This window comes from Leucopleurus acutus (assembly GCF_964270905.1).
Source record: "Leucopleurus acutus genome assembly, chromosome: 18".
NCBI classification, from domain to species: domain Eukaryota; kingdom Metazoa; phylum Chordata; class Mammalia; order Artiodactyla; family Delphinidae; genus Leucopleurus; species Leucopleurus acutus.
Genome location: NC_139160.1, coordinates 13914039 through 13931635, shown reverse-complemented (window position 1 = coordinate 13931635; position 17597 = coordinate 13914039). Strand labels below are relative to the sequence as shown.

General features: G+C 39.0%; 1 protein-coding gene across 1 annotated transcript in view; it reads right to left on the bottom strand.

Moving 5' to 3' along the window:
* Positions 1–17597, bottom strand: part of FREM2 (FRAS1 related extracellular matrix 2) — a gene marked incomplete at both ends in the record, with an annotated part of 156201 nt that overhangs the window by 10186 nt on the left and 128418 nt on the right. The window contains 3 exons of the mRNA XM_082859368.1: positions 9352–9683; positions 12718–12849; positions 14952–15255. Coding sequence (XP_082715494.1) covers positions 9352–9683; positions 12718–12849; positions 14952–15255 — 768 coding nt within the window. The remainder of the gene's footprint in view (positions 1–9351; positions 9684–12717; positions 12850–14951; positions 15256–17597) is intronic.

The window sequence follows — 17597 nt, the reverse complement described above, 5'->3', positions numbered from 1 at the left end:
AAGCCATTTTCTCCTTTCACTTATCTGAATGTTTGGAGTTAATCATTGAGGAAAGGAAATGACAGCATTTATAACACTACTGTCCCCCTCACTTAATTTTGGAGTAATTAAATAGTTATTACGCTACTACTTTCCTTTGCAGCAAAGGATAGGCAGCAGAAATCTTTAAGCTAAAGTACATTATTTTGAGCATACTAAAACAGTGCTTTTTTTTTGTAGCAGCTTTATTAAGATATAGTTCATATACCATGTAACTCACCTATTTCAAGTGGACAAATCAATGTTATTTAATATATTCAGGGAGTTGTGCAACTTTCACCGCAATCACCGCAAACATTTCACCGCAATGTTTTAGGACATTTTCATCACTTCCAAGAGAAATTCCATATCCATTAGCAGTCATCCCCTTATTCCATCCTCCCTCCCCAGTCCCTGGCAATCACTAGCCTACTTTCTGTCTCTAGGCATTTGCCTATTCAGAACATTTTATATAAATGGAATCACACAACATATGGTCTTTTGTGACAGGCTTCCTTCACTTAGCATAATGTTTTCAAGGTTCATCCGTAGTGTAGCATGTTTCAATACTTCCATTACTGAATAGCATCCCACTGTACGCATATACCACATTTTATTTATCCGTTCATCAGTTGATGAACATTTGGGTTATATCCAGCTTTTGCCTATTATGAATAACAGTGCTATAAGTTACTTTTAAATTATTATATAGAGGAAGAGGAAATAAAGCAGCAAAGACCTGAAAGCAAACATATTTAGTAGTGACATGTAACATTTAAGATTCCATGTAATATTTAAGATGGCTCAAAAATAATTAGTTGAAGTGTCTTCTTACAATTTATACTTTCTTCTTTTGTATTTTGCAGGTGGACTGGGGTCATGGAGGATAAGCTAATATTTATTGAGCATCTACCACTTTTCAGACATCGTGTTAAGTTCACAAATAAAGCTACTCAATGTTTTCATTCTTCCCCATAGTTATATTTATATGTATGCGTGGATGATTGAATGAGTGGATAGAGAGATGAAGGACAGAAAGAGAGAGAGAGAGGAAAGTTAAGACTCAAAGAAATAAAGCAAATTTCTCACTTCCTTCTGGAGTAGCCCTGCCAATAATAGACCCCAGCCTTTGGCCCATGCTTTTACTACTCTTTCACACTTTATCATATTCCAAACTAAGCTGAGGGTGGTCTTAAGACCACCTAACAAAGGTTATCATCCTTAATTCTCAGAATAGCTCGGCAGAATAGCAGGGAAAATACAACTATCTTCTTTTACATAAGAGGAAACGGGCTGAGGTCACATCATACTGCTTACAAGTTTGAGTCAGGTTTTCTGATAGGTCTATTTCCCCTTCCACCCTGAGGTGGCAACAGGAATCATACATGTGAGTTACTGAATAATCTAAAACATGATAGCTCTTATTTATCATTTTGTCATGGGGTTAAAAGTAAACTCCTCAAATCACCAAAATGACAACCTGAATCACCAACAAAAATATATCGAAAGAAAACCATCCACCAAGCAAATGATCTGATTCTCAGCTGTGTAGTAGCTAACACTCATCATCTCCTAACGTGGTCGGCAGGAGAGGCGCCTTTGCACTGAAGTCCTCTGAGATAGCAGTTTCTAAGGGTAGCTATTCCTGCAGTCATTGAGGAACGGATCTTGAAGTGCAGTTTTAACACCCTGACGGTGTAATGGAGAGTAATTGTCAATCCATATGCCACTGGTAATTAAGATGACTATTTCATCCTGTGATTTTAATAAACACTCATTAAAGAATAGGCTGTAGACATGGATTTCCAATTAAACTTTCTAGGTGCTAAAAATAATTTTGCCAACATTACATTCTATCCATCAGATGTTACTGAGTGTGCTATTTTGGAGAGAATTATTAACATTCACATCCTAGGAACAAGTTACTTGGCTCCCTGACGCATTCTTACGTGATTTCATTTGATCCTCCTGGTAACCTAGAGTTTGATCATTTCTGGACATGGAATCGGCATCTTACTGCATTTTCTTGTTCACCACAGCCAGCTCTTTTTGTCTGCTTAGAATCTCTGTCTAAAGGAATTGGAGCCTAAATGGGACTAGGTAGATCACCCAGGTCACTTACCTGTTCGTTCCTGTAAAATTGAAGAACACAGTGCAATCACTGTAACCTCTACAGCGGTCCCCAACCTTTTTGGCACCAGGGACCGGTTGCGTGGAAGACAATTTTTCCTCGGAAGGGGGGGCGCAGGGGGATGGCTCTGGCGGTAATGCGAGCGGTGGGGAGATGAAGCCTTGCTCACCTGCCCGGCCGATCACCTTCTTCTGTGTGGCCGGGTTCCTAACGGTACCGGTGGGGGACCCCTGCTTTAGATGCCATCTTAATGAACCCTTCATTTTCTTTCAGCCTATTCCACAGGACTTTTAAAAGTATTTGTTTATACTGAAAGAAATGTATGTTAAATCTGGTATACTGCTCTTAAAGAAACTGACATGATGAGTGAGTTTACACATCCTTACTGATTTGTTTCTTCAACAAAGGCAAACAATAGTTTAAATTCCATATTTAAAGGGAAAGTGCAAATGACCTGTGAAAGGTACCATACTGATATAAATTTCTATCACTACTAGTAAGTGACTAATGATGGGCAGCAGGTTTATATTTGGGGAGATATTGCCTGTTGAAGGGACAAGAGAAAGTCTGCTGATCTGTGTTAGATGGTAGAAAAGGGGAAGAATAGGAAGAAAGAAGAGTACCCCAAGAGAAAAATTACATTCACAGTGCTGCCCAAGGTGGAAACTATTGTTGAGGAAAATTGCAGTAGTTTTTTGTTTTAATTTTATTTTTGGCTGCTTTTGGGTCTTCGTTGCTGCGCCCGGGCTTTCTCTAGTTGCGGTGAGCTGGGGCTACTCTTCGTTGCGGTGTGCGGGCTTCTCATTGCGGTGGCTTCTCTTGTTGCGGAGCGCGGGGTCTAGGCGCGCGGGCTTCAGTAGTTGTGGCTTGCGGGCTCTAGAGCGCAGGCGCAGTAGTTGTGGCGCACGGGCTTCGTTGCTCCGCGGCATGTGGGATCCTCCCGGGCCAGGGCTCAAACCCGTGTCCCTTGCACTGGCAGGCAGGTTCTTAACCACTGCACCACCAGGGAAGCCCAAACTGCAAGTAGTTTTAATTCCTCACTTATTTTGGACTTGTAGCTGAAGCTATTCAATTTACATATTATCTTATAGATATTTAAAAATTCTTATAGAAGTAAGCAATAGAGGTATGTAACTAATAAAAACTAATCCAGATTTACTTTGCCCTTTGCAGCTTTCACTTGAGCAAGGCACTATTTTACACGTGTTGAACTTAAGCCACAGAGAAGGTAATTGGCTTGCCCAAGATTATTCAGTACATTCAGGACTAACACTGAAGTATCTAGACCAGCACTGTTCAATGGGATCATAACGTGAGCCACACATGTAATTTTAAATCTTCCAGTAGCCATATTTCAAAAAGTAAAGAGAAGCATGTGAAACCAATTTTAACAATAGTTTACTTAACCTAATATGTCAAACATATTGCATTTTAATATGCCATCAATATAAAATAACTAGAATGTAATATTTTACATTCTTTTTTTTTTGTACTAAGTTTTTTGTTTTTTTTTTTTTTTGCGGTACGCGGGCCTCTCACTGTTGCGGCCTCTCCCGTTGCGGAGCACAGGCTCCGGACGCGCAGGCTCAGCGGCCACGGCGGGCCCAGCCACTCCACGGCATGTGGGATCTTCCCGGACCGGGGCACGAACCCGTGTCCCCTGCATAGGCAGTCGGTCTCCCGACCACTGCGCCACCAGGGAAGCCCCTGTACTAAGTCTTTGAAATCTGGTATGTATTTAACATGCACAGCATATCCCAATTCGGACCAGCCCCATTTTAAATGCTCAGTGGCTACACATGGCTAACGGCCACCATATTGGACAGCACAGATTAGACTCTTCTACTCAAAGTCTTTCAATTAGACCACATATATTGAAAACAACAATCATTTCAAAATCTTTGATAGTCATGCAGCTACCCTACTTTACGCAGGACAAGTGATTTGTGCTTACTTCAAAGACTGAAAACTGAGCCAGAGCCATTAGAACCTTATCTGAGGACAACCACTGGTGGGGATTTCCCATTGGCTGGAATTTCTTTCTGTTGCTGCTTTTGTTGCCAGATGCATGTCTATATCATCAAGACGGTGGTGTTTGTGAATGTGTAAAGAAGGCTCATAGATCTCAATAGCTTGAAGGCTCAGTAAAGTGTGTACTTAGCGACTCAGTGGAAGACATTGTTTTAACAAGTTAGAATTCTTAGCCAAGGTCTCTGCGTAATAGCAGTCTACACATCTAGGAACGTCTGGAAGGAAACTTTGGCTTCTTTCCAGTTACAAGCCTTTCTGAAGGGCTGTGATATCAGAGATGCACAAGGGACCTTGGAATGAGGGAGGGTCAATACTGGTCCACAAATTCTTTAGGATTAAGGACAACTCTATGGGATATTTACAGTATAGGATTATAAATAATCTAAATGATCAGTAATAGAAGAATATTTAAATAATTATGATGGTACAGCAACAAGGTGAAATATGTCGTAATCAAAAATCATTTATGTGAAGAATTTTCCTTGTCATGGGAAAAGAATCACAATATGTTAGGTTAAAAAGCAGTATACAAAATGGTATGGATAATATTATGCTGCTACTATTAAAAATGTGTATGTATATTGAAAAGAGACTAGAAAATATGGCTGTGTACAGTGATAGCAGGATAATGAGTGAATTCCTTTTTATACTTTTTTAGTTTCCCAGCTTTCCATGGTAATATCTTTACTTTTCATTAACCAAAAAACCTACACCACTAAAAATATTAATTGACAAATTTGGCACAATAGGAAGCAACATACTTCATGAAAGTTATACATTTTGGATTCTTCTTGCCATTTCTTGCAGAATGATTTAGAGTGGCTTACATCTTAAAAAAAAAAAAAAAGAGTAAATCAGTGTACTGAGTAGAAAATAACGGAATGGAAAGAGATGACTTCTAAAGTATACTCTAGCCCCAAAGGTCTATGTTTCTAAATCAAACACATAGTTTTTTTAAAAAAAGGAAAATTATTCCACTAACCAAGGAACTCAGAAAAAATATGTATACTTTCCCGAAATCAGGCTATGTCTTCTCATGAGTAAATTACAATGTCATATGATTGGAGTTGGAATTTTGTAACTTAGTCATGCTCCTTGAATGATGTTATCAGTTGCTGTTTACCTAACAAGGTGAGAGTTAAGATTCTGACTTTTTAACATCAATAGTCAGGCTGATGAAAGGTGAAATGAACTGAAGTTCTTTCGTTTTAAGAGAAGTTGTTTTCAAGAGAAAAACTAATCAAAAATATCCAATAGTTTAAAAACTTAGTTTAACATTACTGACTACTTTGCATCACAAGTGTTTTTCATTGTGTAGCCAAACAAGTTAAAATTTTATTTATAAAATACAGGTCACACGAAAAGGTGGAGCAGAATAATTTATTTTCTTTATCTCTATTTTTCTTTTCCTGCTATATCTGTTTTTACATTTTAGAAAGTAACTATTAGGAGGGATTTTAGTGGTGAATATCATTAGAGAAATTCCAAGTTTCTTCTTCTTGGCAAGTAAAATTGTTAACTTTTATAAGTCGACTCCTATAACTCGACTTGGAAGGAGTTTAAGGTCTGTGTCTGGTGTCCTCACCGGGTACCCATTTGGTCCCTGGCACAGAGTAGGTGTTCACTGATTATTTCTTTAATGAATGAATGGATAACGAACGAGATGGAAATAGCAGAACTGGTCTTAATATCAGCTAGAGCTAGTTGTAGTCAAACTGCATAAAACTTAATAAAACTTCATTTATTGACTTCACTTATCTGCTGTGAACAGATCACTACCTTAGATATTTCAGGTGATCCCTTCAGTTCGGTAACTCTCTGCTACAAGTGAAATAATTTGAATATGGGAGGTTAGAGAAGGCAGAAATCTTTAAGAGTGTGTTAGAAACCTCTTTTTAATCACAAAATAAAATGCAGGGCCCTGGCAATATTTCCAGGCAGCAGCTTTAGCTACTAAGAACACTAAAGATAAAAATCGGTTTGTATCATGTTGTTCCCGGCAGAAGCAGTTACCAGTTAGTAAAATCTGTTTGCATAGTGATTACCTTGATCTAAGGTGGCAAGTCTAGAAAAGGACCAGAAGAGGGAAAGACACATCTATTAGCTGCTTGGCCAGGGCAGTATGGAATTGGCAGAGGACAAATAGACCTGGGGTTATTTCTGTTCTTCTACAAAGAACAGAGGAAAAAGTTTATTTGCCTTTCTTGCAATTTCATCTGTGACCATAACCATTCCTCACATTCGCCCAATTAAATGACATTTAATTCACTCAATTAAATGTCCAGATAAGTATCATGATGTGGTTAAGAGCACAGGCTTACAAACGAATTGAACTGGGACACGTTATTTGAAGTCTCTTTGCTTCAGCAGCTCCAAAAATGGAGACAAAATTCATATTTGTCTCACAGTGTTGTTTTGAGGACAGAATTAGTGAAACTATGTACAGTACTTACACACGATGACAGGCATATAGGAAATATTAAATAAATGTTAGCTATTACTATTAGTAGTAGTAGTAATATTATTAGATGTTTTCTCTTCTCTAGAACCTAAAACTTGTGAGGAAAATTAAAAAATATCTCAAAGAGTTATATTTCCTTTACTTTGATATGTATTTTCTTCTCCCTCACCTACATTTAAATAATGTTATGTGTCAGGGGAGGTGAGGATATAGGAGAAGATCTCAATAACTAGAGAAGTAGAAGTTCAAACCCAAGAAAGTTGGGGAAAACGAGATAGCCATCTCTGAGCTTCACTCTGAGAGTGAACACGCTTTATTAGATGCTACTGCAATTCCATTTACACTGAGGCTTTAAGAATTTTGTCACAAGAACCTGAAATTTCAATGATTTACACTGAATCTGGTCACGTCTATTATGTTGATCATCATGCTTATGTTACTACATTTATTTTCAACAATGCGAAAGCAGAAAAGTCCTTTCAGAAGAAACTCATATAACCAGCTGGCCATCTTACGCCTCAAGGTAACACAAGCCAGTTGGGAACTGGATGGTTCAATAACTCTTATACTGCACTCTCTCTTCTCCCTTAGTAGAAAGTAACATAAAGCGTTCAGGCAGGCAAAACTTCCCTGAACCCGGCAGTTGTCAGTTTTCACCTAGTGGAGTAGAACAGTCGATAGCTCAACTACGGAAGCAGGGTAATAACTTTTCTAGTTAGCAGTTGTAATGGAAAAAAAAAAACTGAACTTAACTAAATAGAGGAACAGCGATTTTAAAACTCCAGCGAAGTAAAATTAATTTAGCTGAGCATTTTATAGTGAGGATTGGCTGGAGAGACGGATTTGCATTCAAAATGCCCTTGATACACCAGAAAAGTGGGCAGATATAGGCTTAAGTAGGATGAAGCTTAAGTAGGATAAGTGCAGGGTTTTCACTAGGGAAGCCTGTCTGGGTTGCGCGTATGAAAGACAGAAAATTACCGCCATTTGCAGAGAAGATAGAAAACATTCTTGAGGCTAAAAAGTGACCACAGACTAGACGAGACCCACAGAGAAGCTTCACGGGATGAAGTGCTTTTTAACAAAGAAGACCCAGAACTACAATATAATCCTATTACTATGTCCCATTTCGCTTATGCCAACAGAGCCTGTGATTTCAGCAAGATCCTGAGAGAAGAGCATCCAGAAAGAAAACAGGAATGATTTAATAATGGATTGAAAACAGGCTCTGGGAGGAACGGCCAAAGGAATGGAGATATTTGACCTATAAAGGAAGAGGCTGAAGTAGATGTGTTAATATGAGTCTTTATTCTGAGAATAGGACCTTTTTTCTTTCACGTTTCTTCCAGGTAGCAAAGACAGGGTGGGAACGAGGGACTTGAAGAGGTAACACTTATGAGGCTTTAAGTAACCTGCCCAAGAAGACGTAGCTAGAGACTGTCAGGGCCAGATGTAAGTCCACATTCGCTTGACTCCAACATGCAGGCTCTTTCCACTGTTCTACACTGTCTTCCTGTTGGTGTTTTTGCTTGAGATTTTTAGTAATTCATGCAACTTTCTGGATATATTGTTGCTTTTAGAGGAGACAGAGATAAAAGTCTCACTACCTTGGAGCCCAACAGTTCCCAGACATAACATGTGGCCATTAGACATCAACGCCAGCGGAACCGGTCAAGATTTACAGCTTTGCTCTGGAATTAAACTGACAGTTACTGTCTACATTTCTCTTGTTACTACTTGTTTTATAGTTTAACATCACAGGAATATAGCACAGAAAAAAAAATCCAGCCTCACCTCAACTAAATCTTGAAAGATAAGACATCTTCTGGGTACCATTCAACGTCTTAATGTATAAGTTACGTAAATAAGCCCCTTGTTTTAGTCCAGTTGGACAAAGCATGGCTTTTAATTCAAATACTCATCACAAATCTAAGCTACACCCTACATAGTTTAGATTCTCTACTGTAACTGCTAATGGAGACCTTGCTTCACCATCATTTTAACAACAATGATGATGGTGGTGATAGGGGGGGATTGTGTGTGTGTGTGTGTGTGTGTGTGTGTGTGTATTTTATGTGTAAATGTCTGCCTGTGTAGTATGAAGAAGAATCAGTAATTGCAGAGTAGAAATAACAGTAAGCTTTAAATGAAAATACTTTTGACTATGTTAGTGATGGAGAAATGGACCAGATAGGGAGGAAATGGGGAGAAAACTAGAAAGAAAAAGGGGGGGGGGGAAATGGGAGTAGAAGGAGAGAAAGATAGAAGGCAGGGAAAGAAGAAAGAGAGTAAGAAGGGAGAAAAACTAGACTGACCCCGAGGACCCTCATTTGAGATCGTTCATGATGTATCACAGCCATCTGTACATAACACAAGAAATGAAAATGTGTACTTTGAAGAGAAATTCGTATTTGGAGTTTTCTAACATCAGAGTAGATTTGGAGCTTACAGCATAACTATACGGTGTCCTTTCAATACAAAGATAATGTTACTGATCCATTGCTAAAAAATACATAGATTTTGACACACTGTTCTGGAAATAGACACGGATTTCCATACCACTCATGCCAATTACCTGTTCTTTCTTCTGCCTAATAACCTACATCACCAGGATGGAAGACTGGAGCCGAGATTTATTCCAAGTCTACATAACTGAACAAAAGCAACCGGTCTGTCCAGTGACCAAAGCTCAGATGCTAAACATCCGTACCTGTCCATCGGTTCCAATGGTGCCTCCACAGTCCGTGAGCAGCTCTGACATGTCATAGTAGCTAACGAACTCCCATAAGCAGGCTTCCAGGTTCAGATTTCGGTAGAAGCGCAAGGTATTGGAACCCCTGATAGATGAGCTGTACTGGTAAGGATACGTCTCTCCAATTATTTCTGGATTTTTGGTAGCCTCAGTCAAGAACCCGTGGTGGGTCTTTACTTCAGTATAATCCAGGAGGTTGGAGCATTTGTGGTTTCCAACTCGTGTGCCATCAGGGCTGAGGGTGAGCTCAAAGTTGGAGAGCTCCTTGGTGGAGATCACGGGGAGCATGCCTACAAGGGATTTTTGTAAATCACTGTTACCATTTTTACCAACAGCAAAGGCCTTTGAACACTTTATAATCTCTTTATCTCTTGAGAAGACAAGTGTTATAAAATACTGCAGAGCAGTGATTATACAAGTGGTATCTTAGGACCCCGGAGGATCCCGAGAATATTTCAGGAGATCTATAACATTAAAGCTATTTTCACGACTCTAAGGTATTATTGGACTTTTCCACACTTATTTTCTCAGTAGTGTACAGTGGAGTTTTTCAGAGGCTAAAATAAATATATATTGCAATAGATTGAATGCAGAAGCAGACATAAGAATCCAGCTGTCTTTTATTAAGCCAGACACTAAAGATATTTTCAAAAATGTGAAACTATGCCACTCTTTTGTTTTGCTTTATAAATTGTAGTTCTTTTTCTTAAAAGTATGTTTTTCATGTTAACACGTAATAGATTTATTCTTATTTAAAAATTAATGAATAAATACATATTTAACAATACCTCAATTTTAAATCCAGTAAATATTGACAGCTATAACCCACAAAACAAAAGGTCTTTGTGGCTATAAATAATGTTGAGGGTGTCCTCAGACCAAAAAGTTTGAAAACTACCACTATACGGTATAGGCTAAGAGTTGGCAAACCTCTTCTGTAAGGAGCCAAACTGTAAATATTTTAGGATTTGTGGGCCACAAGGTCTCTGTTGCAACTGCTCAAAGCTGCCACTGCAGAGCCAGAGCTGCCACAGATGATTTGTAAAGGAATTCACATAACTGTGTGCAAGAAGACTTAATCACAGCCAATGGATTAGAATTTTATATACTTTTCATGTGTCATGAAATATTCTACTTTCAAAGAAGAAGAAGAATGTTTGGTTTCTTCCAAACATTAAAAAATGTGAAAACCATTTTTAGCTTGCAGACCATACAAAAACAGGTAGAACGCTAGATCCAGTCCATGGGACCCAGTTGGTTGAGGCCTGGCGTAAGCAATGCAGCAAAAAGGACTGTGAGAGAGGCCTTCTCCTGGCGCCTTTTCCACCTCTCCCTCTTAGATCCTCTGGCCCCGCAAAAGAACTGGTCAGCTTCTGCGGGGCTACGGCTATCGACTGTTTCAGAAAATGCTAAGTCAAGCTCTAGGAGAAGCACGAGGGACCAATCTTTCTATTAGGAAGAACTATCATAGGTCTGCCCTTCCCTGATGGTCCCTTCTGCCCTCTGCACATCTGAATCACACCTCCCATGTGGGTCTAAAGGCAGGGTGGTCAAACATGGACCCAACATTACACTGTAAAGTAAGGAGGTGCAGATTTCTGTGCACCTGTGCCCACCAGCATAAATTTGGGTTTGTAATAAGCAGACAAAGCAGAATTGTGTCGTTTTCGTAAGGCAGGTAAATTCTACCTTGTAGTTCCTAATATTGCCTAATGCTTCCTGTCCTTTAGGTACTTAAAATATAACTAACATACTAAGTAATAATATTAATATACTTCAGGAATAAAGCGAATTAAGAGGAATAGAACTTGAAAATGTCTTCTGTACCTGAGGAAATGTTCATAAAATGTGGGTAAAGTTACTGACTCAGAAATTCTGCCCACACTTCCCTATCCAGAGAAAATGGACACAAAACTTAACATTGTTAATTGCTTTTTTTTTTACTTTATTTTAATGCCTAGGAAATGTCTTAGTTGTTGCAATAAATACTGGGAAAGATCTATGAGACTCCAGATATGGAAAAGCAAATAGGTGTTGAAGGCAGGGATTGAGATTCCAAATTGCTTTCCTGTAAGTCCAAGCTCAAGAGTTTTGAAGGCACACTGTGCTGTGTCATAAAAGACAGCAAGCACATTAACCAAAGCTTTGTTTCATTGTGTTGTGACATGTGTGAAATTTATCTAATTTTAAAGAACGTCAAAATTGTCAGACTTGAGAAAAAAACTGGGCAGAAAGAAAACAGAAACGCTCAAAAGAAGCAGGACTTGAAGCTTAAGTTGCAAACTGAGCATTTATTGTATGCTTGGTCATTCAGAAAACAGGCAGACCTCAGAGATATTGCAGGTTTGGTTTCAGACCAATGCAATGAGGCAAATATTGAAATCAAGTGAGTCACATGAATTTTTTGTTTCCCAGTGCGTATAAAAGTTACATTAAAATTTACTAGGATATAGAAGATGTGGTACATATACACAACGGAATATTACTCAACCATGAAAAGAATGAAATAATGCCATTTGCAGAAACTTTGGATGGACCTAGAGATTACCATACTAAGTGAAGTAAGTCAGACAAAGACAAATATCACTTATATGTGGAATCTGATTAAAAAAATGACATGAATGAACTTATTTACAAAACAGAATCAGACTCACAGAGCTCGAAATCAAATTTATGGTTACCAAAGGGGAAACGTGGGAGGAAGTGACCAATTAGGAGACTGGCTTGGGATTGACATATACACACTACTGTGTATAAAATAGATAACTAACAAGGACCTACTGTATAGCACAGGGGACTCTACTCAGTTTTCTGTAATAACCTATATGGGGAAGAATCTGAAAAAGAATGGAAAATATATACATATGTATAACTGATTCACTTTCCTGTACACCTGAAACTAACACAACATTGTGAGTCAACTATACTGCAACAAAAAAATTAAAAACAAACTACACTGTAGGCTGTAAAGTGTGCAATAGCGTATGTCTAAAAAGCAAGGTACACACCTTCATTAAAAAATACTTTGTTACTAAAAAATGCTAACTATCTCCTGAGGGAGTCTTAATCTTTTTGCTGGTGGAGGGTTTGAAATATTGAGAGAATTACCAAAATGTGAGACAGAGACATGAAGTGAGCAGGTGGTGTTGGAAAAATGGTGCTGACAGACTTGCTGGAAGCAGGGTTGCCACCAACCTTCCATTTTTAAAAAAACGCGGTATCTGGGAACTGCAATAAAATGAGGTCTGCCTGTGTTCAGTCAAATAAAGCAGGTAAAGAGAAGCCCAAACCGCCTCCATGGATTTGCTTTCCCAGGTCACCTACCGTCTATGTGGGGCATGGTGACGGCGAGCCTGATGAGGTTGGTATACTCCGGGTCCTCGGGACCCGTGTAGCGCAGTTTAGCTGAGAAGGGCTCTGCTCCCACTATCCCTGGCACCCGGGGCTGACAAAGACCTCGAGGCAAAATGAAGACATTTATGCTAAAGGAAGATAATAGACAACACTGGAAGTATATATTTTTAAATAGGCACTATGAATTTTCTGTGTACTTTACAATTCTCTGTGAACTAAGGCACTGCTGAGAGTTGATATTATGACGAAGCAAAAGACCATCATGGGAAAAGTAATCCCAGCAGACAGTTCAATGGCTTCTTCTTAACATTTGGGGTGTTTTATAAAATTTAAGAAAAAATAAATATTATTCAGTGTGATTTAATTTGTGCTGGACACCGTCTGTTATGGTCATATTCACAAAACTGTCTTAACATAAAGTATAAACAGGCACAGTAAACATGACTGAAAAACAACAGGAAAAGTAGGCGTAGTTTAATTAAATGAATGAGATTTTGCCACCTTAGAATTAAATCCTTAAGACTAGTCATAAAATTTACATTATTTATAATAAAACTAAAAATGCACTCACTCTAAAAAACAAAAACTAGCCTTCTTAGAATCAGAGAGCAAAATATATAGTTTTCTCCATATATGTAATTTCTTACAGTATGTGTATTATAAATTATAACTCATTGTCTAATCTATCTATCTATCTAGAATTTTAACATGAAAATCGTCCTCGTATGTTTGCTTTGAAAGCACTGTAGTGTCTTCATTTTAATACCATGGAAGAGACCGCCCGATGCTGGATCAGTTTCCAGAGAACTAGGCAATACATAATTTCTTTTCTGTTTGTAGAAAACAGATCAGAATCAGGCCCTAGCATCTGGGATGTCTGCTCTATTAATTGGGAGTGACTCATTTTAAGGCATTGTTTAATTTAGTTTTGGTACCAACACAATAGTTTGGTTTTAAGAGAAATCTAAAAACCATACATTCTAATCCTAATGAAAGAACATGGTTACTCTACATGTTATCAATAAATATTGATCCTGAATATATAATGGTGGGAGGTGGTACATATAACTTTTCTTGCTGCAACGTATGTACATCCGAAGTGTTGTACACAAATGGAATTTTTAGAAATAGAATCTTATTAAAAGACTTATTTTAAAACTCTGATTTAAACATTCTTCTGCAGAGTAAAGGATTAGTTTATAAAGTGGATTTCCTGTCTCGTCAGTGTTGTCTCCGGCCACATGTATTTTCCACCTCCACTGTGTCCGGGCCCTAGCCCTGACCTCAATCTCCCCTCTAATAACCAAGTATGGACACTAGTACACACCTCTCTACCTGGACTGTCCCTCCCCTCCTGCCCCAGCAAACTCCTGTTCAGCCAGCCACCAGCTGGGAGTGATACGGCATCACATATGAGCTGCCCTGTCCACATCTGACCCTTGCGTACCAACTGCTTCATCTCCTGATCTCCCTTCCTCTCCCTGTCATCCTGCCCCATTTCTCTGCTTGTAGTTCCCAGAATACTCCATGTTTTTTCATGCTTCTACGAGTCATTGCTCATGCTTGCTTTCCCCTACTGTCTTCAAGACTCAGCTTAAGCATCTCCTCTTTGATGAAACCTTTCCAGATCCACTCAGGCTATAACCCATCACTACTACTTTTGCATTTCTGTGTCCTGTCCAGACTAAAATTTGTCTGTGTCTTCAGTTTGAGTATGGACTCCTGGAAGGCAGGAATCCTGCCTTATTTTTCATATGACAGCCAAAAGCCTGACATATGCTCAGTGATCGAAAAATGCAAAATGAATAAATATTTGTTTTCTAATGAATATTTTTGCGAAAATAGATTATCATTTAAAAATACTTATAGAGGGCTTCCCTGGTGGTGCAGGGGTTGAGAGTCCGCCTGCCGATGCAGGGGACACGGGTTTGTGCCCCGGTCCGGGAAGATCCCACATGCCGCAGAGCGGCTGGGCCCGTGAGCCATGGCCGCTGAGCCTGCGCGTCTGGAGCCTGTGCTCCGCAACGGGAGAGGCCACAACGGTAAGAGGCCCGCGCACCGCAAAAAAAAACAAAACAAAAAAAAACCGTATAGAGTATTACGGAATACATGGGGCATTTGGAGGAATGAATAACTGGAAATTAGACATATATAACATTCCATGGTATTCCAGCGACCTTCATGTGAAAACGGCCATGCACTACCTTCTTCTCTGCCGATGGTTACGGTAGGGCTCATCAGCTCCAAGCCTTCATTGCCATCGGCATTCACAGCCCGAGCCGCACACTGCACCCTGGAGCCAGGCTGGAAGTATATGGAGTCTAAACTGATCCTCTTGGATGAAGTGAAAAAGGTGTCGAAGTCCACTTCTCTCATGGGGCTGGTCACTCCGTCGGGGCCCGCGGGTGCGCTGATCAGCCATCGGTACAGAGTCAAAGTGTCATTGATGTTCTCACTTGCACAAATGGATCCTGTTTTGTCATAGTCTGGATATTTAGGGTTGCAAGCCTACGGGAAACAAATAACTATGTTAGGGCCACAGTTTAGAACAAGGTGGAAATTATTCCTCTTAAGTTCTCTCTCCCTTAGTGTTTTCACTGCTACTTTTTTTCCATTTCTACATGTTATTCATGCAACTTTCAAATTCCTAGTCCTAGCGATGCTAGCTTTTATGAACTCTAATCTTGCATTTCAAACAGCTTATTGGCCGTTTCCACCTTTAACCTGATATGAGTAAAAGTGATACTCATTTCATCATCTCTTGAATCCTCAGAGTTGTCGAATCGTCCTTGTTCTTTTCTCTCTCCCTCTCTTCTCTCTCTCATTGTGCCCCCAACATCCAGTGGGTCAGTGAACTTGGTTGATTCTTTTTGTAGGATGTCTCTTAAGTTGGTCTTTTCCTTCCCACTCCAAGCATCACCTTTCTATCTAATTCAGGGCCTTTCTCATCAGGTGACCACGGTTGCCATGGTGACACTCCAATACAACCCCTCTTCTCATGCCATTCTTCTGTGCAAGAGCTCCCTGCTACCCAACAAATAAAGTGCACGTTCCTTAATATAACATTTCAAGACCTCTGTAACTTGCACCGCATTATTATATCTGCCTTGCTAATCCAATAAACATTTATTGTATACCTATTATATGTAGGTCATTACACCAGGGGTATTGCAAAGTAAGAATAAATGCGTCCCAGTTTTTGCTCACAAGGAGCTTATAATTCAAAGGTAAGAAGGCAATTGAAAAAGTAACTATGCCATTTGTAAGGCAACCACTTCATACAGGAATGACGTTTCCTTATGTGATTCTTTATTTTTTTATAGGTATAGGAATGCCAGAGATTTCTGTGCATTAATTTTGTATCCTGCTACTTTATCAAATTCATTGATTAGCTCTAGTAGTTTTCTGGTAGCATCTTTAGGATTCTCTATGTATAGTATCATGTCATCTGCAAACAGTGACAGCTTTACTTCTTCTTTACTGATTTGGATTCCTTTTATTTCCTTTTCTTCTCTGATTGCTGTGGCTAAAACTTCCAAAACTATGTTGAATAAGAGTGGTGAGAGTGGGCAACCTTGTCTTGTTCCTGATTGTAGTGGAAATGGTTTCAGTTTCTCACCATTGAGGACGATGTTGGCTGTGGGTTTGTCATATATGATGGCCTTTATTATGTTGAGGAAAGTTCCCTCTATGCCTACTTTCTGAAGGGTTTTTATCATAAATGGTGTTGAATTTTGCTGAAAGCTTTCTCTGCATCTTTGAGATGATCATATGATTTTTCTCCTTCAATTTGTTAATACAGTGTATCACATTGATTGATTTGCATATATTGAAGAATCCCTGCATTCCTGAAATAAACCCCCCTTGATCATGGTGTGTGATCCCTTTAATGTGCTGTTGGATTCTGTTTGCTACCATTTTGTTGAGGATTTTTGCATCTATGTTCATCAGTGATATTGGCCTATAGTTTTCTTTCTTTGTGACATCTTTGTCTGGTTTTGATATCAGGGTGACGGTGGCCTCGTAGAATGAGTTTGGGAGTGTTCCTCCCTCTGCTATATTTTGGACGAGTTTGAGAAGGATAGGTGTTAGCTCTTCTCTAAATGTTTGATAGAATTCTCCTGTGAAGCCGTGTGGTCCTGGGCTTTTGTTTGTTGAAAGATTTTTAATCACAGTCTCAGTCTCAATTTCAGTGTTTGTGATTGGTCTGTTGATATTTTCTATTTCTTCCTGGTTCAGTCTCAGAAGGTTGTGCTTTTCTGAGAATTTTCCATTTCTTCCAGGTTGTCCATTTTATTGGCATATAGTTGCTTGTAGTAATTTCTCATGATCCTATGTATTTCTGCAGTGTCAGTTATTACTTCTACTTTTCAATTTCTAATTCTATTGATTTGAGTCTTCTCCCTTTTTTTCTTGATGAGTCTGGCTAATGGTTTATCAATTTTGTTTATCAATTTTATCAATTTTGTTTATCTTCAAAGAACCAGCTTTTAGCTTTATTGATCTTTGCTACCGTTTCCTTCATTTCTCTTTCATTTATTTCTGATCTGATCTTTATGATTTCTTTCCTTCTGCTAACTTTGGGGCTTTTTGTTCTTCTTTCTCTAATTGCTTGAGGTGCAAGGTTAGGTTGTTTACTTGAGATGTTTCCTGTTTCTTAAGGTAGGATTTATTGCTATAAACTTCCCTCTTAGAACTACTTTTGCTGCATCCCATAGGTTTTGGGTCGTTGTGTCTCCATTGTCATTTGTTTCTAGGTATTTTTTGATTTCCTCTTTGATTTCTTCAGTGATCACTTCATTATTAAGTAGTGTATTGTTTAGCCTCCATGTGTTTGTATTTTTTACAGA